The 25320-nt window shown below is 48.3% G+C and overlaps 1 protein-coding gene across 2 annotated transcripts in view; it reads right to left on the reverse strand.

The window, feature by feature from the left end:
- Positions 1–25320, reverse strand: part of CAPZB (capping actin protein of muscle Z-line subunit beta) — a 137501-nt gene that overhangs the window by 60458 nt on the left and 51723 nt on the right. For both annotated transcript variants that reach the window (XM_057546967.1, XM_057546962.1), the window contains exon 2: positions 14414–14503. In XM_057546967.1, coding sequence (XP_057402950.1) covers positions 14414–14503 — 90 coding nt within the window. The remainder of the gene's footprint in view (positions 1–14413; positions 14504–25320) is intronic.

Consider the following 25320-nt stretch of genomic DNA (forward strand, 5'->3'; position numbering starts at 1 on the left):
TTCCCAGTAAAGGGGACGGCACAGACAAAGACCCAACGAGACAGGCCACGGGGCCTCTGGGAGACCCTAGAGCAGGTCAGTATGGTTGGAGCAGAGGGGCCGTGGGGAAGGCAGGAGGGGTGGACGGGGCCCGATCAAGAGTTCTCAAACCCAGACCGCTGTCTGGGCTCGGCCCTGATGACACTGCGGAGCCGTGAAGGGCCGCGGAGGGTCATGACCGGCACCACGTGGGCAATGGCTACTCTGGCTGCAGAAAGCAAGCTGGGGCAGGTGGGGGCTGTTAGGCACGGAGGTCCAGAGGCTGGCAGGGGCAGCCAGTGATCTAGGGTGGGGTAGCAGCAAGAGAGTGTTCACTGGACTGCTCTAACATGAGGATAAACACACCTTCCGCCGACAGGCTGGATGGGGGTGGGCCGCGCTCTTTCCAAGTGACCACTTTGGGCACATGGAACCATGTCTCCCCTGGTCTCCAACCGTCTGAGCCGCACCCAACGCCGCTGGGGCCTGCCTCTCTCCTGGACCCCCAGCCGTCACATGCCTGCTTGTTAATGCCTTCACTGTCGAGACCCACGAGGTGAAGCACTAGAGGTACTGGCATTAAGACTGAGGAGGCCTGAGCCCGCCTCACTGCCCCCTTCCCGGCGGGGAGCCGGCAGCATCTCCTAGAGCCTGATCAGGAAGCACTCACCCAGCGGCCGGGCCCAGGGGGAAAGCAGACCACTCTGACAAGGGGCACACTCCTTAAAAGGACAGCTGAACTCTAACGGGCAAGGCCAAGATTCAAGCTGCTCTGTCACTGAACTTCTCCACTCACTACCTGCTGTCATCAAGGCCACAAGGAGAGCTGGCCAGCATCTTCTTTTTCGTTGTCACAGCAGTTAGCACTGACACTGAGCGCTCACTTGCAACCGGACACCGCCCCAAGCCCCTGAGCCACGCTACTCAGTCCTCACAGCTGCCCTCTTTGAGAATGAGGTAAAGTCATCATTCGCTTCCTTGTATAAACGAGGAAACTGAGGCACAGAGAACTGAAGTCGCCTACTCAAGGTCACGTGGATAATTCAGGGCACACCCAGAGGCCGCTAACTCAGACTCCCGTGGTCTTAAAGACTCAAGATGATTTACCGCCTTTCCGAGTACTGCCACCTGCCAGGGCCACCAGCCCTGGGCATGCGGAGCTGAGGTCTCCTGCGTTACGTCTCAGCTGCACAGCATCTTTGTCTCCCTGCATCTCTCCGCCTCAGATGACGCAGCATAGGAAGCATAATATGCCCCCTCCCCTCGCAGAGTTCGGGGATGGGCGGGTTTACTGGATGGTTAACTAATATTTATTTAGCATCGACGACATGGCCAGGCACTGCACAGGGTCTGGAGATACGGACGTGCATGGTTACATCCCACAGGTGCTTCCAATCCAGAGGGCCCTTGGGTGCTAATAATACAAAATTACAGCACACCATCAACAGGAAGTGCTCGAAGCCAACCCCTGCTGCGTGACACAACTTGGAGATGTGGCTTCCCTAACACACAGTGCTGAGAAACAGGAAGCTCAGTGAAACAGGGAGGAAAATGCTGGGGAGGCAGTAGTAGGTGAGCAACTTACACTGCCAGGTGCATATCCCTACTCCCAACTGCTTTCAACACACAGTCAGAAAGAGAGGAAAACCCACTCGTGTGAAGGATAATCATTTCCAGCCTGGGGCAAATCTCCTGAAGGGTTCTGTTCTGAACCCAGAGTGTTATTTTAGCTTCCAGTCAACAGTAATTAAGTGTGCCTGTACATTCCAGAAAGAGGGGACAGGGAGATTAACGATAATTAAATCTCTTCTGTATTTGGCTTCGAATCTCTCCTCTGAGTAGCCTGCTGTCAAATACTTGTTCCAAACCCTCCATCTGACATAACTCCTACCACCACCATCTCTAACATCAATTCTGCTCTTAGCCTGAAGGTTTCGATTACATAGAAGGTAACAGGCCCGCTAGGACCCAAAAGTCTGGAGTGTCACAAGTGCCATTCATACCTCTTCTGCTCACCAAACATCCAGAGTTTGGTCGGTAATCGTGTGCAAAGGGGGGCCACAGGCTGGACGGCCCCTTCGTGAGGCCTCTCACAGGCAGGTTCTGTGCATGTTGTGATTGACAGGGTCTCTAATCAACCTTAATTGTGAGTGCGACGGGCCCAGGAAGGCGGCAATAGATGTGGCAAAGGGGCAACCGTGAACCGTCCGACTAATGAATAAAAAGTGTCCGGCCTGATGAGGGCCACTGACCCAAAAATGGAGGAGGGCGGAATCATCCCTCACCCCTGCACCTTTTCAGAAGCTCTTACTCCTTTATGCGAGCAATGGGAAGCCTCCCCCGCCTCCAATCCCCCAACAAAAAAAAAAAAACAGGGACGGTGGTGCCGCTGGGTGGTGGCAGCCACTGCCTGGAGGTGGCGACCACGTGAGAATTACCGTGGATGCTTCCGTCTCCGTCAGGATCTCGGCTTAAACCACGGATGCCCGAACAGGACGCCCTTTCAGTGTGGGAAGGGGAAAGCTACACTCTATTGAAGACTGAACAGCGTCTTGCTGGTGCTAATTACTGTGACAATATCTGCATTCAGAGCCAGCCATCCGCTGGTGACCTGCAGTGACAAGGAGAAAGCTGTTCCTGGGGGAGCTGTGGGCAGAGCCAGCAGGCAGGAGAAGGGCAGGATTCTGACTGGATGGGCCTGGGGACCCTGACACTGCTACTTACTAATCAGCTGTGAGGCTCTGACCAACTCATTAAGTTTCTCAGTTTCTTCATCTGTAAAATGGGGCTATAGAAGACTAACCTTGTGGTAAATGTATAAAGCGTCTAGAACAGTCTCTGGCATCTGATGGTTATCAATTAAAGCCAGGAGACCAGCACGGTTTTTATTCATTTGCACACTGACCACACTGCACTTGTGCAAATCTGATGCGACCTCAGAACTCCGTGCAGCCCCTCTAAGCCACGTACTATGCTAAAGCTTTACATACACGATCTCTAGTTTTCGAGGTCAGGGTCGTCAGGCCCACCACCTCCTAGACGGGGAAGTCAAGGCTCCGAGGACACACAGCTAAGATGTGATGAAGATGAGAGCGGAGTTTGGCTGGGGCTTCAGACTGCAAGGCGTTCAACTGAATCACATCCCACTGCTCCTTAGCAGACATGTCGGCCACCCGGTCTCAGACTAAGAGTTGCCCTAAAAACACCTAACCAAGAATTTTACAGAAGCTTGATCTCCAAGTATATGAAAATAGGCTGTTTTAACCTGGCAAACGGTGGGGTAAGGGGGAGAGGCGGGGACGGGGAGAAGGCAACCATTAAATAACCAATGTGTTTCGAAGGAGAGTGCAAAATAAACGGGCACTCTGCTTCCAGCCCACCCCCCAAACTTCCACTCCTTGGCTGGTGGCACATGCATCGGGGGTACGAACACGCAAGAGCAGGTGAGATGCTAAAATAGCTTCCCCACCACGAGAAGCAGACTCAGGAGAGGCTCAAGAGGGAACAAAAACCATGGAATAGAGGACCACTGCCAGTTGACTGTGAAAGACCCTCAGGTGTGGACTTGGGGGTTCTCCATCTGGAGAAAAGGGGTGCCTGGGGGTTACACTGGCAGCGGGGAGGAGGAGGATAAAAATTAGAGACGGGGGTTCAAGCCAGGGACAAGAAATGAGCAGTCTTGACAAGGTGCAAGTGTAAAGTGAATGCAAGTGAAGGCATGAGAAAGCACGACACTGGATAATAGAGAAAGGGATCCTGGGGACTCAGAGCTCACAGCTGGCCTGTACGGGATGATATACAGGTGGGTACCTGGGTGGCACCCCTGGATGGCTGGAGTGAAGGTCATGAGGTCAAATGACCTGGGAGGTGACAATGTCAGCTGGCTTGTCCTTGGACATTGAGATCAACCTTAAAACCCCTCTCCACCTCGTAAGACCATCCAACTACCTGGAGCAGTGAGAAGAGTGGCCGCCCAAGCAATGAGCAAGGGGAGTGGAAGAGACCCACACCATCCAGGGAGCCCACGCCCCGCCAGGGCAGACCAAGAAGTGTGCTCTCAGATTACCCCACCTCTGTGGAATGACGGGCCTTGTTACTAGTCACGAAACCCGTCAGCCACAGTCTGACTCTGGCCCGCTCCACTGGCTCTGGGGTGGCTTTGGGGTGCCGGGCAATGGCGTTTCCCAGCTTGCCGTGTAGGGATCCCAACTTGAGAACTCAGGAAAGGCGGCGGGTGAGGGAGCGGTGGGTGTTCAAGCCCATCTAAAATGCCTCAGTGGAGGGCCCTGTCACCGCCTCCCTTCCGGGTGAAACCAATCAAGTCCTTACACTCGTGCGCTGGGTCATAACACCCCACCCAAACGCAAGTCAAAGCCGGGGCTGTGCCCACCTGTGAAAACAGCCAGGAAGGCTGCTCAGAACGTCAGGGCACAGCCCCCAGGCAGGCAGAACCCGGGGGTTAGCAAACAGGTCCTAGTAAGCCAGTGAAGGTAGTAAAAGCATCAGTGAGCATTTTTTTAAGCACCTGTCTTTCCTGCACACGTTAGCACTTCATACGCACTCCCAAGCCCTCACAACTGCCCCAGGAATGCAGGTTTCCTATGCCAATCTTGTGTACTGGAGGCAACTCTGGGAGGCGAGGTGACCTGCCTCTCAAAGCTGGAAGGCGGCCGAGGAGGGATTCAAGTCGGGTCCGCCTCGCTCTGCCTGACCGGAGGGGTGGGGGAGGGGTGTGTGCCAGGGGCCCCACCTGCTTGCCTTTCTCCCCAGAGTTACCCTTCGGGGCAGGTTATGTTCTCACAGACCCAAGGGGAATAGATGCCTCTTCTGCCAGCAAAAGGGGATCCTGAAAGTAGTGACATCGACACAAGGGTATCCATGGTGATGTTCTTTTAGTGCTGGGCAACAGAACTCAGATTCTGAGCCTGAGACCATCCAGCTCTCACTTCACAGAGGAGGAGCCGGAGACCCAGAGAGACCTGCTGGTCACAGAGCAAGCTGGTGGCACCCAAGGCCACAACCCAGGCCTCCTGGCTTCCAATAAGACTTGCTTAATGTACGCAGCGTGTTCTCTCTCCTATTGAAGGAATTAGTTCTCTATTTGAAAAAAGCAACAAGAAAAGCTATGTTTCTTTCCATGACACTTTACCAAACAGTTATGAAAATTTAAACATCACACTTAGGACCATTGCCCAAAAGGATCTAGAATCCAGGTCATCTGATATGTAGGTTATGAACCTTTCCAGGAAACCAGTGTTTTCCAAAGTGGATTTCATGAAAGTGAGCTAGAGAAATGCGGAGTTAAATGAAAACGGGTTCTTTTCTCCCTTTTCCTTTGCTAACTGCAGGACTTCTCAGAACCTTTAACATGACAAGCTGGAGGAGAAGCTCCTAGAAGGCAATTAGAATGCGCCATGTTTCCTCAATTGTTCGCTGTCTTTGTTCCTCAAGAGGCTCAACACCAAGGTGAGCTGACCAATTTCATGAAAGTCGGGAAAAGTGTAAGTTGCCTCCAGGAGGAAATAAAATCCATCCACTGAGCAGAAACAGGGGTCAGCAGTGAAGGAGACTCTCCCAGCCAGCCTATCTTGTTTTGTTTGCGGACTAGGCCTTTGCACGGCCTCCCCTGTGCATCTTGCTCTGTCCCACACAGTATTCCTACTTTTCTCATTAGTGGAGGCAATGGCGCACAGCGGCTGAGGGCCCTGGGCTGCTTGGGTTCACAGCTTGGCTCCTCCACCACTACCTGGTGACCTTGGACAAGTGGCTGAAGCCCCTGCTGTTGCTTCCGCCTAGTAGGGACGGATGACAGCAACAACCTCAGAAGGTGTTTTCTGAAGATATAAGGAGATACATTCTTGGCCAGAGGCTACAAGTATTTTTCAGAGTTTGTTCTTTGCCTTTTAACTTTTTTTTGATTAAACTTTTAAGTTAAATTTGCATATTTCAAAGCCATCACGTCGGCATTAGCTTCTATGCCTTATAAAGGCCTCCCCCCACCTCAACATCAAACATTATTGACGTTTTCCCTCTGATTCTTTCATGTTCATTTAATATTAGTTCCTTAATCCATCAGGAGTATGAGTACATGCCGTGCAATAGATATTCAGCTTGTTTTCCTTCAAAACTATTAGCTGTTCCAGCAATTTTATTGAAGAATCAATTCTTTCCTCGCAGTGCACCGTGACCATCACTTGTAATACACCCTAAGTTCTTACACCCCGGGGCCTATTTCTGAGCTCTCGGACCGCATCCGCTCTGCCCTTACTTCCGACCTGTGCAGGCTATTCACGCCTGGCCGACTTGCCTTGTGGGAAGCCTATTCCTAGGTGGCATGTTGTTCTGCTGTTACAAGTGGCATCTTGCCCTCCCATCCCCTGGCACCTTATATATTCTAACCGGTTTATGCTGGTGTGTATGCTGACTTTGGTACATTCGATTTAAAAGCAGTCACTTTCCTGACCCATCCCTTTAGATCCTGCAGTGCAAGAACTTGCTTTTCCTAAAATTTTTAGATTGGCTTAATTAACTGAAAGAAGAGATAGGGACATACTACTTGGGTTTGGGCAACATGCTTTTGTAAGGAGCAGGCCACCCCCCAACACACACAGTGCACACCGTGTGTGTGTGTGTGTGTGTTTTGGGGGGTGGGGGTAGTCACCTCGGCACAGCTGCTCCTTTGCTCATCAAACTCTGAAAGGTCTTCATAGCAGGAGAGATAGAAGAGAGATTCTACACGTCTTTTTTCCTGAGGTACCTAACAAGTTCCACGGTGCCCACCCTGCCCCCATCACAAATGTCTTTTATAGTTTCACCTTAGAAGACAGTCTGGCCCTAGCAGGACCTATGAGAAATGACATACTGTAATGTTTTCATTTTTAAAGACAGCAATTCAACGGACAAGACTCTCTTCTCGGTCACGGATCAGGTATGGGACTCATGGGGTGCCGGAACATTCTCAGTTTCATCTATAAAAGGGGACCCCCCCCCCCCGCCACTCGCTTCACAGAGCGGCCGTGGAGATTAAACAAGGTAATGGATAAAATGTATTAATAACGAAGCCCATATATATCAGTGCTTCTGACATTTGATGGATCTCCATGAAAGCAATTTATTTTCTTATGTCATCCAGTGAAAAAGATTTTATGAAGAATGAAAAGAGGGGAGAAGCAAACTCTAAATCTGAGACCCAACAAAAAATAATTTTTATTTTGAGCTCTATAATATCCTATGAAAAATAACAAAAGCATACTACTGGGTGGCTGACATTAAAGGGGATGGGAGACAACTAACTTTCAAATTGCCTAGCTCTGGAGAATTTCAAGCCCGCAGCCACAGTGGGTAATCTGCCTCGACTATTCTAGAGTGCTCAGGACAGTCTCCGGGAGCAAAGCCGCCTCTGCTCCCCGAGGAACACACACACACACAAGAAAGCAAATGACCCTGTACTCTTCTCCTTTATTCACTCGGTTTCAAGTTTTAACAGGTCTGGACTGCATGGTCAGTAGGCAATCCACGTCCTCCTTAACTGGATCAAATGAGGGTCTATTATTCTGCATATAACAGAACTCATCAGAATTTCAAATAACTTCCGGCCATATCTATGGGGGGGGTCGGGTGAGGGCCCCCCAGGAAGCCCCATTTCCTCTTTCTAAGCAAATCATGACATTTAGTCCTAGTTTAGAAGGGCTGCCTAGCGCCACCTTGACATAAATCACCATCAGGTGGCAGAGTCCTCGCCTCAGCAACAGGCTGGGGTCGTGAAAGGCCACCTCCCTCCGCAGAGACACCCTGGGTGGGGAACAGAGGGCCGGTCCAGCACCCTGAGTCCGGGGTCCGCTTTCTCCCTCAGCCTTGCTTCAGTCACTACAGCTGCAGTCCATTCAAGGAGCAAAACGTTTGCATGAAAAGGCTCACCACAACGTTCCAAGGAATGGAGTTCATTAAAATACTGCTGGGGGCCCTTGGCTGGAATGCTTTTTGGCCCTGTAAAACCGGAACTGCAGCACAGTCGCCTGTAGGAAAGCTCGGAACGAGCTCAGAAACATCAGCGCGACAGACTGTTTTCAGGGGTCCCTGCATAATTACCGACTATTCCATCCATTGCCCTACGCCTGCTCCAGAGACAACATCTGGCCTGGGGGAGAAAACTTCCCTGTAGACCCCACCACAAATGCAAGAGTGGAAGCCAAGCGCTCCCACCTCCAACAGAAACCCACAGGGAACTTGCCCAGGTGCCAGCGAAGGCCCCCTGCTCGCCTGGGCCTGGCGTGCCTACAGAGCCCTGGCCCCAGGGTCGGAGCCCCTCTCCCCTCGGCTCCCAGGGGCCGGCAGCAGGGAAACGAAACACTGTGGGCAGGCCCGGTCACAAAGCCCGGCTGAGCATCTCCAACAAGGTCCCAGGGCACCAGGGCGTGGGGATGGAGTGCCCTACTTCCTGGAGCGCCAACTGGACTCGAGGCTTCGGTGAAGAAAGCATTCTTTTTATGTTAAAATGTCTTACATGTGGGCATGTTATGAACTGGAATGCAATTCTTTTTTAAAAAGACAAAACATAAAATTCTCTGCTAGAGGCAGCCACTTTTGGCTTTGCCCTCAAAACTCCAAAGATAAGTGTTTGCTCTTGTCAGGAATACTTTGTCAGGAATGCTTTGGGAAAAGAATCTGAGAAACAGTAAGAGGCCAGGGGGAAGGTGGCCAGCAAGGAGACAGAAGGGAGGGCGAAACTCACCGGAGAGCCGAGACTACTTCTACGCAGAAGTGAAGACAAATAATCGTGCCTGCTGTGATCTGTGAGAGAGATACAGCGTGCAAAGCTGGCGTGGCCAAGCCTTCCGCCTTCCAGAAAATCTTGCCTGAATTCCCCACTAAATTTCAGCTCTGCGGAGCCAGGCCTTTCATCTCGTACCCCCGGCACCCAGAATGGTGTCTGGCACAGGGAGATGTTAAATGCTTGTAGGAAGAATAACTCAGTTCTGCAACTCTTGACAGCTATCCTCAGAGCTGATTAGCTGGTCCAGACCCAAGGGCTGAGAGGACCCAGCCAAGGGGTCCTTGGCCTAGCTGCTTTATCACTGATCAAGCTCTAGGCTCCCTGCATTTTTTTTCCCTGTGGAAGAGAAGACGAGGAAGAAAGGCTGCACTTCTTCCCGGGTCGAGCACTGTGTCGGAGTCATAGGAGGTGCTCAGTAAACGTTGACTGAATCCACTCACTTTTCACCTATTTAGTCTAAGACCTCTTCAGAAAGAAGACATTTTAAATGCTGTCTTTGAAACAAAGGAGGAAAACATGCTGGTACGAGACTATTTTAAACGGTGACGGTAACTGGGAAGCCAGGCAAGAAGAAAACACGGGCCTGGTCCCTCTTGACCACAGATGAACCAGATCACGTCTGGCCTTAAGGTCCCCAGGCCCAGCACATCTTCATCGTCTGGGGACAGAACTGAGTTTGAGTTGTGAGTTTTACTCCACACAGCTATCACTGGGAAAATCAGTTTCACATTTCCTAGGTTCAGCTGTTAGGGACTGGAAACTAACAATGCTTAGCAGAGATGAGACAGATAATCAATGATATTAATGACTGTTAAATAATAACATCAGCCGCAATTTCAGTCACAAAGGTGTGTGAGCCTGGCTCCACGGGCTGCTTCCCGCACGGGGAGCAGGTCTTGGCAGCACCAGCTGGAGGTCTCCACTCACTGGTTCAGGATCCCCCACGTCTAGGTGGGCCCCGTGCACGCCAGCCTTCTAGTCTGTCAAGTGGTAATCTCCCTGCGGACCTTGCACTACCTACAGGTGGACAGTTTCTGCGAGCTGTTCAAAGTACTGGCACTGCCGAGGCTGGCCCTTTCTATTTCTGGAGGGCAATGCTGGTTGCTAAAAAGAACTATGCTGAAATGAAAACCGATCAAGTTCTCAACTCCCTGGTCAGAGCATCAGGATGGCTCTTCCACCTCTAACCCACAGGCCTGGCGGGATGGCCTGGGTGCTTTCCCTCCCGTTGGGGGACGCCCAAGAGCTGGATCTTCGGGGGGCTATAAGCAAAGTAGAGAGAAGGAATTAAAAAATGAAGTGACCAACGTTTGCAAGCAAAGACTTTTCCACTTGGTTAAACAGATTTAGGTCTATTTTTGGTTTGCTCTTAAAAAGGCAAAGGACGGCGGCCTGCTGGGTGCCAATTTGCAGAAACAAACTCCTTCCTCAGCGCAGGGCTCAAAATACACCCCAGCGGAGAAGTTTTGGCTCTTGCTGCCAGTGTGCAGAGTAAAGCCATAGAAGGTCAAAGTTTAGGAAGCCGAGGGAGCATCTTAACGTCATATGATTCTTGGCCCACATGGACCTGTGGGTATTTCTGAAACAGCTTAACAACGGATTTCGGCTGGCTTCACTCTAGCACAATGGGATTAATATGTAATAAAATGATGTTCTGGCCATCTGCAAAGGAAGGTCATTTCCCACCAATCAGAGCACGCATCATAATCCCAAGCAGCAAAAGCTCTTGACAGTGGAAAGAAGAAAGAGAAAAGAAAACCGATCTGGCACGATAAATTGGGCTGCCTCGGCCTAGCTGCCAAGCATACGCCGCATTTCTCTTTAATACTCCCCTGTAATTGGACCACTGGTGGACCGGAAAAGTTCCCCACATTTTCTCTGGCGCCGACGTCTAAGCGAGGCCGTTCCCTTCATGGGGTTTGCTGGCAAATCTGGACATTCTTGTCAGTCTCAGAATGGGAGACTTTGCGTGAAAACCACCTCCACCTCCCCGTCATTACTTGCGGCAGGTGAGCGCGGGAGGAGTGACGGCAGTGCTGTGCACCGGGCCAGCGCGTTAGCGGCTCTGAAAACGTCTGACCGATCCTAGATTACACGGAACAAAGGCCCGGATGCACTGCTTCTAGGAGACCCGTGACAGGGCGAGTTTCCTAAAATTACAGCTTTGGGAAGGAACTAAAACTACAAGTGGACTTCAGAGCCACAGCAGTACACTCAGCACGAACTGACTCTTACAGGAATGGAAGAATTTTGCAAATCCAGTTTAAAAGAAACAACAACAAAAAACAGAACAAAAGGAAAATCAGTCATTCCCAGGGAAAATGGAAGAAAAATAGCAGTGATGAAAGAAAAACATTCAAAGGAGTAATTTCCAGGACTACAAAACCAACCCAGATGCTCCTTATGCATTACAGTGCACAGCAGGGGCCTCAAGTGGCTTTTAGAAGCATGTCAGTATAGTTTTAACGAGGCCACGCCTTACCAGACCCTAATTCAGTGAAAAGTCAGGCTCCATTTCCATTTCGACACTCATCGTTCTTCAAATTTAAAAATTAATGAGAATGCCAACTCCCCAGCCCATCCTGGACGATGGGAATCCATCATGGCCTCTTGCTCAGCCTCTGGAGGTAGATGGGGCCCAAGGCGGGTCCCGCACAACCTGGCGAGGGGAAGTCAGTACCTCCCAGGTCCTCCAGGAAGCAGCGGACCAGAGTGAACTGCGCAGTCTGAGTGGCCCGGCTCAAAGGAGGGAACGTCTTTCAAGTCTCTGGTTTTCTTTTAATTATGTAAACTTTAAATTATTTTCCATAATACATCTATGTTTTAAATATTTCAGATTAGAAATGAATTAAATTATTTAACATTTTTCCCCCAAACAGGAAAGACAGACAGATGAGGGAGACACACCATATTTAATCTGTTGCTCTGAGTGTAAGTGATTCGACCCAAAGGTACCCAGCAGTTATCCCGGCAGGAGGATTCCCCGTGCTGCTTGGTTGGCCAGAGCACCACCCTGCTTCTTCCTCAGAGTCTACAGCATCCAATAAAGGTGCAGTGGTCTTACGTGCATTAGAGGGGTACTGTGAAAACTAGGTGAAATGATAAATAACACAAACAGCAGCATCCAGCTCAGTCCAGAGAACATAGCAGGTGTTCAACAAACGGGAGCTGTCGACCCCACAACCTACATCTGCCTCCATCCCCTCTCCAGTCATATTCTACAGATGACAACGTTACAAGTGGGAAAACAGCACACTCTGACAGTAATCTCTGGGATGTCACATACTACACATCGCACATCAGGGACAGATACAGTGTGGGACGTCAACCTGGGTCTATGTGTCCTCCTGCAAACTAAACCCTCAGGACGATTCTCTCACCCAGTATTATCTGGCCAAGGTGAAGGACGGCTCTTGACACGGCTCTTTCATTCGCCATCAATGCTGTAATTTCCCTGCTGAGCCCAAGTAAAATTGGTATAGACAGCAATTGGTATGCCAGCTGACCAGGTTTCCACAGAAGTAGCTACACACACATCCCTGCAACAGTGACGAGCGAGTCACAGAGAAGCGACACAGCTACAGGAAAACACTTCAGTTGCCATAAGAACAAAATAGCCTGTGAAACGCCAAGAAGACTCTACCGAGAAAAATTTGCTCATCTCTTACTTCTATCCTTGGTCTATTTCTAAAATACAGTAATAACTAAATTGGCAAACTAAATTTAAAGGCAGCCGGGCACACTGTCGTGCTCAGTGGGAAAGCAGCGTCAGCCTCTGCAGCTGACCAGGTTAGGGGCCTGATCCTACCCACGGCTTCTGCCCACCCACTTCTGCATTTGCTCAACCAAAACTCTCCAACCAAGAAAAACAAGCCACACCGCACTTCCCAGGCTGCGTCTTGCGGTGCTACCTGACAGGATCGCTGAGAGTTAAATGAGGCCACGCAAGGAAAACGCTTAGCACAGCACGCCGTGTCCAAAGTGCAGGACGTGGGCTGACGGCAACAATTCCACATCAAATCCAAGCCCTCCTGCCGACTTCCAAGGATACCTCCTACCCATCCAACTTTATATTCCATCATTTCCCAACAGAGACTGTTTCTCTGACTCACATTTCACACGACCATCCAATGTCTGAGCCAATGTTTAAAAATTAGGATCTTTCACATAAAACTCCAAATGTACGTACAGCACCCCCAGAAAAATCTGAGAACAAGCCACAGAGAATCAGACCCCACAGGGCAAGAAGTGACAGGAGCAAAGGGCCTGCCGGCCAGACCTCTTCTTTACATCAAGGCCACTTCAGCCATCTACGTCGCCCCCCGGGCCTCTGGGTGTGGCATTCCCCCCCACCGCCCCCCGATTCCGAGCATTTGGTGGGTTTGCTCACATCACAATTCAGCCTTCTGTTCTTTAACAGTCATCTAAAACGGCTGGGCAGATAGCTTCAGTGCTTCCATCACAAGCACCTGTAGCTGGCTTTCTCATCAGGGCTATTTACCTTGAGAAACCTCCTCCGCCTCATTTCCTGAATTATTACATGGAAAAGCAAGCAAGTTCACAACTCCATCCACAGGCTCACTCTGTTCACAGAGCTGCCTCTCATTGGGAGTCTGTGTCTCTATAAATACACAAATAGTTGCACAGTGGACCTTGCAGACTGCTGCGGAGAGTCTTATCTGTGAATGACATGAGTCTCCTGTAGTAACGTTTTCCCCTAGTGAAACTGTTTTGAATGAATACAACGAAACTAAATGTATCACTACAGCATATGAACAAGTTTTCAAGCTACTATTTTAAAAGATATCTAGTTGATGAGCAATGGTTGGCAATTGATAATTACATCCAAGAAGATGGGGGACACAGTGAAAAGAACAGAGGACGACCTGGGAGGGCTCAGGTTCTGACCCGGAGCCAGAACTCACCGGCCAAATGATCTACTAACTCGGCTGGCTCTTGGGGCCTGATTTTATTTTACTTCTTTTCATTATTTACCATAGCTTTATAGGTGTTTTTGAATACTCTGAACATTTTCAAATAACATTATGGTGCCAGTTAATCTCCGGCATCATTTTGAGACCAATCATTCCATATATATGCGTGAATAAACAAATAAATATTTTAAAAAATAGATGTGATGAGCTCTTAAAAAGCCCATTTTTGTGTTTTATGCCATTTCAAGATAGAAGTGAAGCCACCAAGGCATTTGAGAGGCTAGATTTTTGTACTGCTTTGGCTGGAGAAACTTCCACAATGGCAAAGAGACTAGTAAAGCCTGGAACCAGGGCCTGCTGAACACCTGCTGGATATGTGTGGCCTCTTCTTCCCTAGGCCTAAAGGTAAGCTTCTAAAAGTGAAAAGAAGGCAGCTGGGGGAAAGGGACAGGTAGTATCAACTTCAGAGCTCCTATCTTGGGCTTGATGTACATAGGTGGCACTGAAAGAATGACAATCATAGGAAACCCATCTCCTCTCTGGAGGAATCTCATAACCCAGTGGTGGTGTCTAGTTGGAGACTGAGGAGGTTTCTTGTGTGATCTGAATTGTGTGTGGAAAAAGGTACACAAAAGCAATCTAGTACGAGCCCCAGTCCCAAATAAAACCATACGAACAAGGCACATACCAGGTCTATCAGGTCGCTGAGGTTTTTCTCGATTTGCTGTGGAGGCAGGCGCCTCATCAAGTCCAAGGCACAGTCCAGCTGCTGATCACTCTGTCAAAGGAGAAACAGGAGTGTCTGAGTCATTTTGCCAGTAGAAACACCAAAAACCCCCTTTTCAAAAGCATTCCGCCAGCTGCAGCTTGCCCAGGTACCCTGAGACCAAAGAGGTCTGCAGTGGGCCCTCTGGCACGGCTCCCGGGGGGAGACTAGCCAGTCCCTCCCGGATGGCAGTGTCTGTCTCAAGTGGAGGCATCCAAAAAACAGTCAAGCATGTGGAAGTGGGCTGGAGAGTTTGGAAAGCTGCCTTGCTCAGTCCACGTCTCAAAGCCTCACCAACTTCCTTCAGCAGCTCTCCAGACCAGCAGATGTATTAACTCCCAAGTGGTTCTGCAGTGAGCAGGCTCGAGGAGCAGGTTAGGCACTGTTCTTTGCTGTAACCTGGACATGAACGTCAGGAAATGTCACCTGGCCAGGTTCCTTGATGAGCTCCAAGCCAGGGACAAAGCCAGGCAAAGAACAAGCGGCAAGTGTGCACAAACGTTTAAGTGCTTCAGTCATTCTACTGAGGCTGGGCCCATCTTCCCAGGTGCCAGGCCCGGACAAAACAGACCAAGACCTAAAACACCTACAGTCGAGAGCTCGCTCTCGCTGGCAAAGTGAACAACAAGTGCGTACATCGGGGTCAGTGCTGCCGCAGGGGCCCGGGAGGATAAAGACTGCTCTCGTTCTCACAATAATCTCTTCATTTAATGTTCATGCTGCAGATGTTTAGTGAGAGCCACCATGTGCCAGTCACCATAAACATGCAATAAGTAATGGAGAGAGGAAGGAAGGAACTGAGTGGGGGTGAGACCGGTAGAGGGTCTGGTAGGGTGCAAAGTATTGATTCAGTGTACGGTGGGCTGTAACACAGAAGGAAGGCCAGAGGCTCAAGAGGAGCAACCACAAATAAGGTGGGAAAGGTGGGCCCAGGAAAATGATGAAGACCACTGCATGCAACGCTAAGACGTGCAAGTAAGGCAGGTGGAGCCCCCAACACAACCAACCAGAGGCACTATCTGATTTGTATCCTGAATCTGCTCTGCTCAGACCAATCTCAGGATTTTTGAAAGCCCTAAATCAACACGCTTAAGAATCTTTATAAAGTATACAAGGTAATCCTGGAAATGCCACATTTGGTGGTAATGAAATATAACCTCTGAATCCAACCATCTGCACTTCAAGGTACATCAACCACAAACAGGCTGTGGGACGCAAGGACCCACTTTGTATACACCAGAGACGTAACACATAACACATAAGTTAACTGGAAGCAGTTTCACTCCCAGGTAATCGATGTGGCATATACAGCAGGCTGTTTCTGAAAAAGAAAACAAAAACAAAAGACCTGTCCCCTGCTCAAGACGGTTATCAGTGACAATTTATTCTGGGACACACAACAAACTGGCTATACCCTGCAGAGAAACACACACACACACTCCAGAAACCTTACAGCACTTGTTTTGCTTAGTGAAACATTCTAGCAACCAGGTATTCCCTACTTGTGCCGTGCCTTCTATGCCAGCCAAGGCCACGGGGACATGGGTCTGGCCAGCTGACATGGGAAGACATTTTAACACCACTTCTAGGGTCAAGAACACAGATAAACTGATTTGACACTAAAGAGACTTATATTCAGTACCCTGTTCTGCCATTCATTAACTTCGGACCTTGGGCAAATTTCTTAACCTCCAGGAACCTCTATTTATCCTGTGAAACCGAATAAAGAAAACCACATTTAAAATGGAGTCAGGAGGCCAGAAGGGGGAGCTCTCGAGCACCAGCACAAGGCATCAATTACACACCCCAACGGGAAGAGAGGGACCTTGTATTGCCAGCAGGAGGAAAGAAGATTTCTCCTTGTCCAGCAGCGAGCCCAGCCAATGGGAAGCCATCACCACCCTGAACTCTTGCCTTCCTCTGATGGACATTCCTGCTAAGCAACCCCCCCACCCCAACTTCGTTTTTCTCTATAAAGTAATGTTCCTCTCCTTTGTTTTCTGGACTTGCCTATAGTCTTTGCTATTCCATCCCTGAATTGCAATTCTCTGCAATTCCTGAATAAATCCATTTTACTGGTAAAATAACTGGCTGTTTTATTTTTAAGGTCAATAATCCACAAAATGGGGACAGTGTCTACTTCATAGGGTTGTTGGAATGATTTGATTAATACCTGTGAATTGTTTAATACGCAGTAGTATGCATTTAACTGGGAGTGTTTTCTGTGTATGTGTGCAAACATGTGTTTTTAATTTTTAAAATGTAAGTATTTTATAACATTTGCCCCACTCGACCCAACCCAGAAATCTTTCCTGTTGCTCTCATCTGGAGCTAGGTATTCAAACTCTGTAAACAGCTATGTGCTCCCTTGGCCGAGCAAGAAGAGAAAACCCTAAATGATTCAAGTCAAACTACTTAAAAGGTGTAAACTAATGGGCCAAAGACCTCAACAGACATCTCACCAAAGAAGATATACAGATGGCAAATAAGCACATGAAAAGACACTCAACATCACGTCACGAGAGAAATACAAATTAAAATGAGATGCCATTACACATCTATTAGAATGAATGAAATCCAGAATTCTGTTAACGCCAAAAGCTGAAAAGCAGGTGGTGCAACAGTAACTCTGGTGGGATGCAAAATGGCACAGCCACTTCCAAAGACGGTTTGGCAGTTTCTTACAAAACTAAGCATACTCTTACCACACAATCCAGCAATCACGCTCCTTGGTGTTTACCCAGAGTAGTTGAAAACTAATGTCCAGGAACTTCCCTGGTGGCCAGTGGCTAAGACTCCACGCTCCCAATGCAGGGCGCCCGGGTTCGATCCCTGGTCAGGGAACTAGATCCCACATGCCGTAACTAAGAGTTCGCATGCCGCAATTAAGACCCGGTGCAGAGGAAGGAAGGATGGAAGGGAGGGATGGAGGGAGGAAGGAGGAAAACTAATGTCCACACAAAAACCTGCCCACAACAGTTTATGGCAGCTTTATTCATAACTGCCAAAACTTGGAAACAGTCAAGATGCCTTCAGTAGGTGAATGGATAAAGAAACTGTGGTGCATCCAGACAAGGGAATGTTATCAAACCATGAAAAGATGTGGAGGAAACTTAAATGTCTACCACTAAGTGAAAGAAGCCAATCTGAAAAGGCTACATACTCTATATGAGTCCAGCTATATGACATTCTGGAAAAGACAAAACTATAGAGACAGTAACAAAATCAGTGGTTGCCAGGGGACGGAAGGGAGAGAGGGATGAGAGTAGGCACAGCACAGAGGATTTTTAGGGCAATGAAACTACACTATATAATACTATATATAATGGTGGGTATGTGTCATTTTAAATTTGTCCAAACCTATAGAATGTACAACACCAAGAGCGAACCCTAATGAAAACTATGGATTTTGAGTGATTATGACATGTCAATGTAGATTCATCAATTGTAACTCTCGTAGGGGATGCTGATAGTGGGAGAGATTATCCATGTGTGGGGGGCACAAAGTATATGGGAAATCTCTGTACCTTCTGCTCAATTTTGCTTTGAACCTAAAACTGCTTTAAAAAAAATCAGGTCATTTTTCTTTTTTTCAAAAGTGTGAATTAGTGTTTCTCAACTGGGATTGATTTTGCCCTCCCCACCAACCCGCAGGAACATGTGGAATGTACGGGGACATTTTCGGTTGTCATCACTGTCTGGAAAGGCAGCTACTGGCATCTAACGGGTAGGGGCCAGGGATGCTTCAAAACATCTGCGATGTATAGGACAGGCCCCAACAACCTGGCCCCAAATGTCAGCAGAGACAAGTTGGAGAAACCTTGGTTTAAAAGGATTGTTTTGGGGACTACAGACTCCCAGACTCTGGTCAAAGGCCCCAAAAAACGGCACAGAACATTTTACATACAATTCTAACTCACAAACTACCTGTAACCCTAAAAACGGCTGGTCTTTGGAAACTGTCTCAACTGGATATTAACAATACTCCTGAGAACTAGAAAAAAATTTTAGATATAAGCCTAGCTACACTGAATCTTTAATCCAGAACACAGTGGGATGTTCAGAAGGGATTAACTAGAAACTGAGTATAGTGTATTATCTAGGAAAAGGAAAGTCATAACTTGTCCAGAGAAGGTCAACATGAGAAGACACTATTTTAACCCTTCCAAGGAGCCTGTTCACATGCCCCCAACCCCAATACGCTGACCACGGCCGCACCCCACAAGGGTGCCGGTAGCATGAAGGCTTCCTTCTGGACAGTCCTCTGACTGGATTGAGTTGAAAGCACTAAAATACTACTGCAAAATGGTCTAACTTGTATTTTGCATTAATCCCAACAATCTTAATAGGAAATATTCACTACAAATTTCTAAGGCTAAGGATGTCTAACTAACATTAAATTGGAAAATGACTAAAAGCTTCCCATAAGCCAAGCAACATGGGAAAGCTTAATGACAGCTTGTGAAAAGTTAAAATTAGAGTTAACTGGAGCCCTTGGCTTGGCGCGGGGCGGGGGTGGGGGTCATCCCAAATTCTGAGGGTCCCAAACGGGAAATAGCACAAGAGAATGAAGAAAACACGGATGGTCCACAGCTACATACAACAACATGAATGGCCCCAGAAATAGAATGCTGGTGAGCGAGGGGAAGCAAGTCCAAGGGGACTACCTAGGATGCTCAAAACCCAGCAATACTGAACTGTTATTTAGATACACACACACGCGCACAGTGTGCGTGTGTGTGTATGTCTGTATTTTAAACCAATATAGCAAGGCTTTCTTTCTTATTAGCCAAGGTAAGAGAATGTTAAATACAAAAATCAGAAGACTGAGAAGAATAGTTATAAGGGAAGAAGCCACTAGGGGAAGACGAAAGTTGATATTCATCTAAGTCTTGCACAGAATAATGGATTCAAGGATGTTCATAATATCATGATGCTTAAACTTACATATATGTTAATATGTTCCTTTATAGTTATCAAGGATCTAAATATTTTTGAGTTGATATTTGTGTATTGTGTAAGACTGGGGTCCAGTTTCATTCTTTTGCATGTGGCTGTCCAATTTTCCCAACACCATTTATTGAAGAGACTATCCTTTCCCCATTGTATATTCTTGGCTCCTCTGTCATAAATTAATTGATCATATATGCATGGGTTTATTTCTGAGCTCTCTGTTTCACTGTCACGGTTTCACTTCACTTAATATTTTTTAAAGGTAATAGAAAAAAATACAAACAAGAGCAAACAAGGACAGAAATTGGGAATTAGGAGCTCAGAGTCCAAAGTTTGCCCTGCCACTGGATGTCTGTGCGAGCTAGTCTGCTCACTTAACCTCATGGTATGGGATTTGGGGGAGAGGGCCTCTAAGACTCTTTCTAGTGGGCTGTGCACTGTATCCCAGTCTAAGCGCAGATGCACCCACCACACCCACCCTGCCCTTCAACGGCCCCCTGCAGGCCAACAACTAGGTTTCAATTCAACAACCAAGCCTTGAGTGCCGGCCATTGGCCCCGCCCTGAAGCAGGCCCAGTGAATGAAACCTAGTCCTGACCCTCAAGGAACCATCCACAAAAGAGCATATCACGTGAGGCATATGATCATATGAGGCAAGTGTGATGTCTAGCGCAATGGGACATAGAAGCTGCAGAGATGAGGCATAGCTCACAATACACTGATGTACACTTTTTCATGTATCAATTATATTCCTAGGATTTCCCGGCTTTCCATTATTTTGTATACTGTCACCCCATGACCAGGGGCTCTCCATGTGATGGCTCCTTTGAAACCCTAACTGATCCTAGACGCTTCCCTCATAAAACGAGCTTTCCCAGTTCCACCTTCCATGGGTAGCGTTTTCCAAGTTGAAAGGTAAATAGTAAAAGAATGATGTACTTCCCTGGTGGTCCAGTGGTGAAGAATCCACCTCCCAATGTAGGGGACAAGGGTTCAATCCCTGATCGGGGAACTAAGACCCCACATGCCGTGGGGCAACTAAGCCGTCGCGCCACAACTACTGAGCTCGCGTGCCTCAACTAGAGAGCTCGCATGCTGCAACTACTGAGCCCATGCGCTCTGGAGCTCGCACGCCACAACCAGAGAGAAGCCCGCACACCGCAACCAGAGAGAAGCCCGCACACCACCACGAAGAGCCCGGGCACTGCAATGAAAGATCCCACCTGCCGCAACTAAGACCCGATGAAGCCAAATAAATAAATAAATAAAATTTGGGGGGGGGGGAGAATGACCATTTCACTTCACTCTCCATAATTCTCTGCCCATTCAATTAGTCATTCAATAATTATTTGAGGGTTTTCTAGGTAACAAGCACTGTTTTTGATGCTGAATGGTTAACATAACGAAGTCCCTGTCTCCAGGAACTTACGGTGTAGTCAAAATCTATACAGAAAAAGACAGAAGATGAGTCCTTGTTAGGATGTCAGAATATGGAGGGGACAGATCCCCTGCTTTAAGCTGGTGAGGCTTCAAGGTGTCGGTTTACATTTTTGATTGTGTTTGTTCAGAATATAAACTGAGCTGGGGAATGTTTCACTTTCTGCTCGTTTTTCACATGACTGGAAGAAACACACAAACTGCTTAAAAATCACCTTACAACAAGTAAAACAACTGTTAATACAGACTACAACAACTTTTCAGAATAAGAAGTCAAATAAAACACTACAGCTTAAAAAATCTACTAAGGAATTTTCAGACACTGGGTAGTGTTGCCAGCAATTTGCACTAACTGTGAAACTTGGCCTACTCAATGAACTAAAAAGGCAGAGACTAATTTGAAAATCATCACCAAACAACAGCTATTCAGTCCCCAGGTGGGGATGCAGAGAACAGGACATGTCCCAAACTGCAATAAACTCAAAAAAGCTTAATACAATAAACACACCTATCCACAAAAATGAAAAACGTTTTGCAGAGGTACATATGAGTGGTGCAGGGAACCGCAAAAGATGCCTCAGAAGAGGGGGTACACGCACCGGTTATGACGGGCTGGGCAGGGGTGCCCCGGGCAGACACGGAGGCAGCAGGCGCACTGAGACGAGGAGAGGCCGAGGAAGGCAACGGAGTGGGGTGTGGCCCTGGTTCAGGGCCCACAGCAAGGCTGCGTTACAGCCAAACCCTCCCTCAGAGGGCAGTGGTGTCCTCAGCAGGCTCCGGGCTCCACGGAGCTCCCAGGCCTGCGGACAAAACCTCGCTGCTCCCAGCCGTCTTGCGTTTGTCGACTTTATAGGTACAGCTTGTTTGGCCTTTAAAACTTTAAAATGTGCTTCTCCAGAAGGGATTAGGAGCCCCGGAAGATTTTTCCACAGAGGACTAAGAGGAATACTGTCCTGTCTTAGAAGGTGAAGCGGATTATAGTTTCCAAAACCGGCCTTAGCAAGCTCTCCCACCCCCTCGCCCCGTTACAATGTGACTCTGTCATTCCTCCACTGCGAGGTGGAGTCCACCTCCCCGTCCCCTCCCCTTGGAATGGGGAGAGTCTTGTGACTGCTCTTATCAACGCAGAATAGCAGGATTGACCTCTGTCACTCCTGAGCCAGAAAAGAGCATCGTCTTCCAGCTTTTGCGTGGTGAACACCCACGCCTGCAGCCCCAAGCGAGATGTAAACGGCGCAACAACTGCCCTGAGGCGGCCTTGCTGTAAGGAAGAGCAACAGGTGGAAAAGCCACAGGAAGAGCCCCTGTGACTCTCAAGTGATCCGCCCGGCCAGCCCCGTGCCCCAGGCCCCCACTGCTCCAGCCTCGGCTGTCTGACTGCAACAGCACGGGACCCCAGGCCAGAACCGCCCAGCCAAGGCTCTCCTGAGTTTTTGGCCCCCAAAACCACTGGAGGTGCATAATGTGAGGATTACTGTTATCTTAAGTCACTAGGTTTTGGAGTGACTTTGTTAGACGCAATAGTAACAGATAGAGAAGGATGCCTCTGGTGACCGTGGGGAGGCAGTCTGAGCAGAGACGGGACTGGGGGCAAGAGGGTCAGCAGAGGGGCCGCCACAGCAACCAGGGCTCTGGCTGTAGGGCTGGAGAGGAAGGGAGGGTCAAAGACTTTAAGAGGCAGGACAGACAAGTCAAGGGTACCGACTAGAAACGAGAAGTCTGAGATGACTAAGTTTTCCAGTGGGGACCACCTGCTAGAAGATGATGCCGCAGCCTCACTGGTGTGTGTATGTCTGTGTGTGCCCTTTTAAAATAGTGTTTGTAATTTCAAGGACAAGCAGTAACTCAAAACTGCTTGGCTTTCCGAGCATAAGTCCTACGTGGCCTGCTCTAGTGACTGGCTGAGGCAGATCAGTACTTTTTTAAATAAATAAATAAATAAATAAATAAATAAATAAATAAATTAATTTATTTATATTTTTGGCTGCGTTGGGTCTTCATTGCTGTGCATGGGCTTTCTCTAGCTGCGGCGAGCCGGGGCTACTCTTTGTTGCGGTGTGTGGGCTTCTCATTGCGGTGGCTTCTCTTGTTGCAGAGCACGGGCTCTAGGCGCACAGACTCTATAGAGCGCAGGCTCAGTAGTTGTGGCACACGGGCTTAGTTGCTCCGTGGCATGTGGGATCTTCCTGGACCAGGGATCAATCCCGTGTCCTGTGCATTGGCAGGCAGATTCTTAACCACTGCGCCACCAGAGAAGTCCCCCGATCATTACTTAATAGCATCTGTCTAAACATAAACAACCAACCAAAGCTTCAAGGCCTTCAAAGTTTGTTCTTAAATTCATCAAGACCTTCACTCGTTTACATTCCCAAGAGGCTTAGAAAATACTTCACAGACAACACAAAGGTAACCTTCACTGGAGCCCAGGCTGATTTATCACAAATTTATGGAGTCTAATCTAACCATGGTTTGTCTTGTATAATCTGTGACCCAACAAGCAACTTTCTTTAAGAGTTGAGTATGTTTTCTGCCATGTGGCTCAGGAAAAATTTGTGCTGGGGGCTACTTGGGGAAGATTCACAGGCCAGCCCAGCCAACCACTCATTTGTAGGTCACTCTGGAAAACTGCACAGTTTGGATTAATAAAAAGAAAAGTGTTTCTCCCACTGACTGAGTGCCCTCTGGTTGAATCTTCTGCAAGGGACACAGAGATGACAGCAGCACATGGAGGCTGATGGCTCACCAAACACAAACACAAGCGTTCCCTTTGGATGACTTTCCTTCCCATGGGAAAATCCAAAACCCTATACCAAGTTAATCAAAACCACAGTGAAAGCCCATTTGGCAGATCAAGCCTCCTTCTACCTTTTGGGGTCCACTGTATATCATCACAGCTGGGCCAAGGTCATCTTCAACATAAAATTAACCATTTCAAGGGGAATTAATTCAGTGCCTTGGGTCAATGTGGTTTTGAGCACTGTGAAAACAATCACTTTACCAGTCTCTGCTTTAAAAAAAAATTCTGCCAGGGGAGTTCCCTGGCTGTCCAGTGGTTAGAACTCAGCATTTTCACTGCCATGGGCCCTGCTTCAATCCCTGGTTGGGGAACTAAGATCCTGCAAGCTGCATGGCATGGCCAAAAAAAAAAAAAAAGAAAGAACAGAAAACCAAGTTGTTGACACAATAAAATTCTGGGTCCAAAAAAAAAAAAAAAAAAATCTGCCAGATCACAGAAATTTAGGTCTGGATATACTTTTCAAGTTTATCTAAGCCCTGCCCCATCATTTTACAGACAGCTAATGAGGTTCAGAGAAAGCTGTGCAGGGTCACACAGTCAGTGGCAGGATCAGCACCTGACCCTGTATCACAATGAGAGGTTGCTACTACACCCCTGCCATCTTTCCACTTGATTCAGTCAACTGCTGGGTGACGGGGAGGCACTGGGCACACAGAGCTGAACTACTGAGATGTGGTCCCTGCCCTCCAGGAGCTCGTGACCCAGGGAAGAAGACAGCCAGAAAAAGATGCAAGAAAGAAGGACTGCACCCTCCTACTCTATATTTAGAGCTATCCCATTATCACAGAGGCACGGGGCACTCCTCCCAGTGACCTTTTCCAGATAAGCAAAGCACAGCTGGCCCTCTGTCTCCAGGAATGCGAAACCCTCAGATACAGAGGGCCGACTGTAATCATTGTTCTATGACATTTTATGTAAGGGACTTGAGCGTCCTTGGATTTTGGTCTCTGCAGAGGGTCCTGGAACCAATCCCCCGTGGATATACTGAGGCACAAATGTACCAACTTTCTATTAATCCTAAAAGATGGGACTCCCTCTTAAATGTATTATAAGGTCCATGTTTTTACACAGAGGACAATGCAATGAACACAGTCATACCACTTTTCACTGGCCAAGGACACCGTTAGGAGTGCCCATTCCTGGAACATGGCCCTGTGTCTGCGTTTTAAATTTTTCTACCTCTTGGACAGGCCATCAGCTACACTCCCTCATCTAATCTGCTATGGGTTAGGAAATCAGAAGCCTATTTGTTAAAAACAAAAACAAACAAACAAAAAAACACGGGAAAACCCCCAACTTTGAGAGAAGGAATAAATCACAGATTCATAAATTGGGGTCCAGAGTCATAGTCCCACGGTTTGTGAGCACCTTGACAGTGTTGTGTGTGTGTGTGTGTGTGTGTGTGTGTGTGTTTCTCAAGGTTAAGGGCCCATCAAACCTTAACACATGGGCCTAACAAGGCTCCACCCTGCGGGGCCGCTGGGAATGAGGTGACGTGTGTGGCGCAGCATCTGACCCTCGAGGGCGTCCCCACAGTCCGTCCTCTACAAGCGCTAGGAACTCTCCCAGGATGTGAAGCACATGGCGTATCTGCTAGGACTTTAACATAATAGTTTTTGGGTGCTCAAGGGCCCTTTCCTCC

This window comes from Balaenoptera acutorostrata, chromosome 1 (assembly GCF_949987535.1).
Source record: "Balaenoptera acutorostrata chromosome 1, mBalAcu1.1, whole genome shotgun sequence".
NCBI lineage: Eukaryota > Metazoa > Chordata > Mammalia > Artiodactyla > Balaenopteridae > Balaenoptera > Balaenoptera acutorostrata.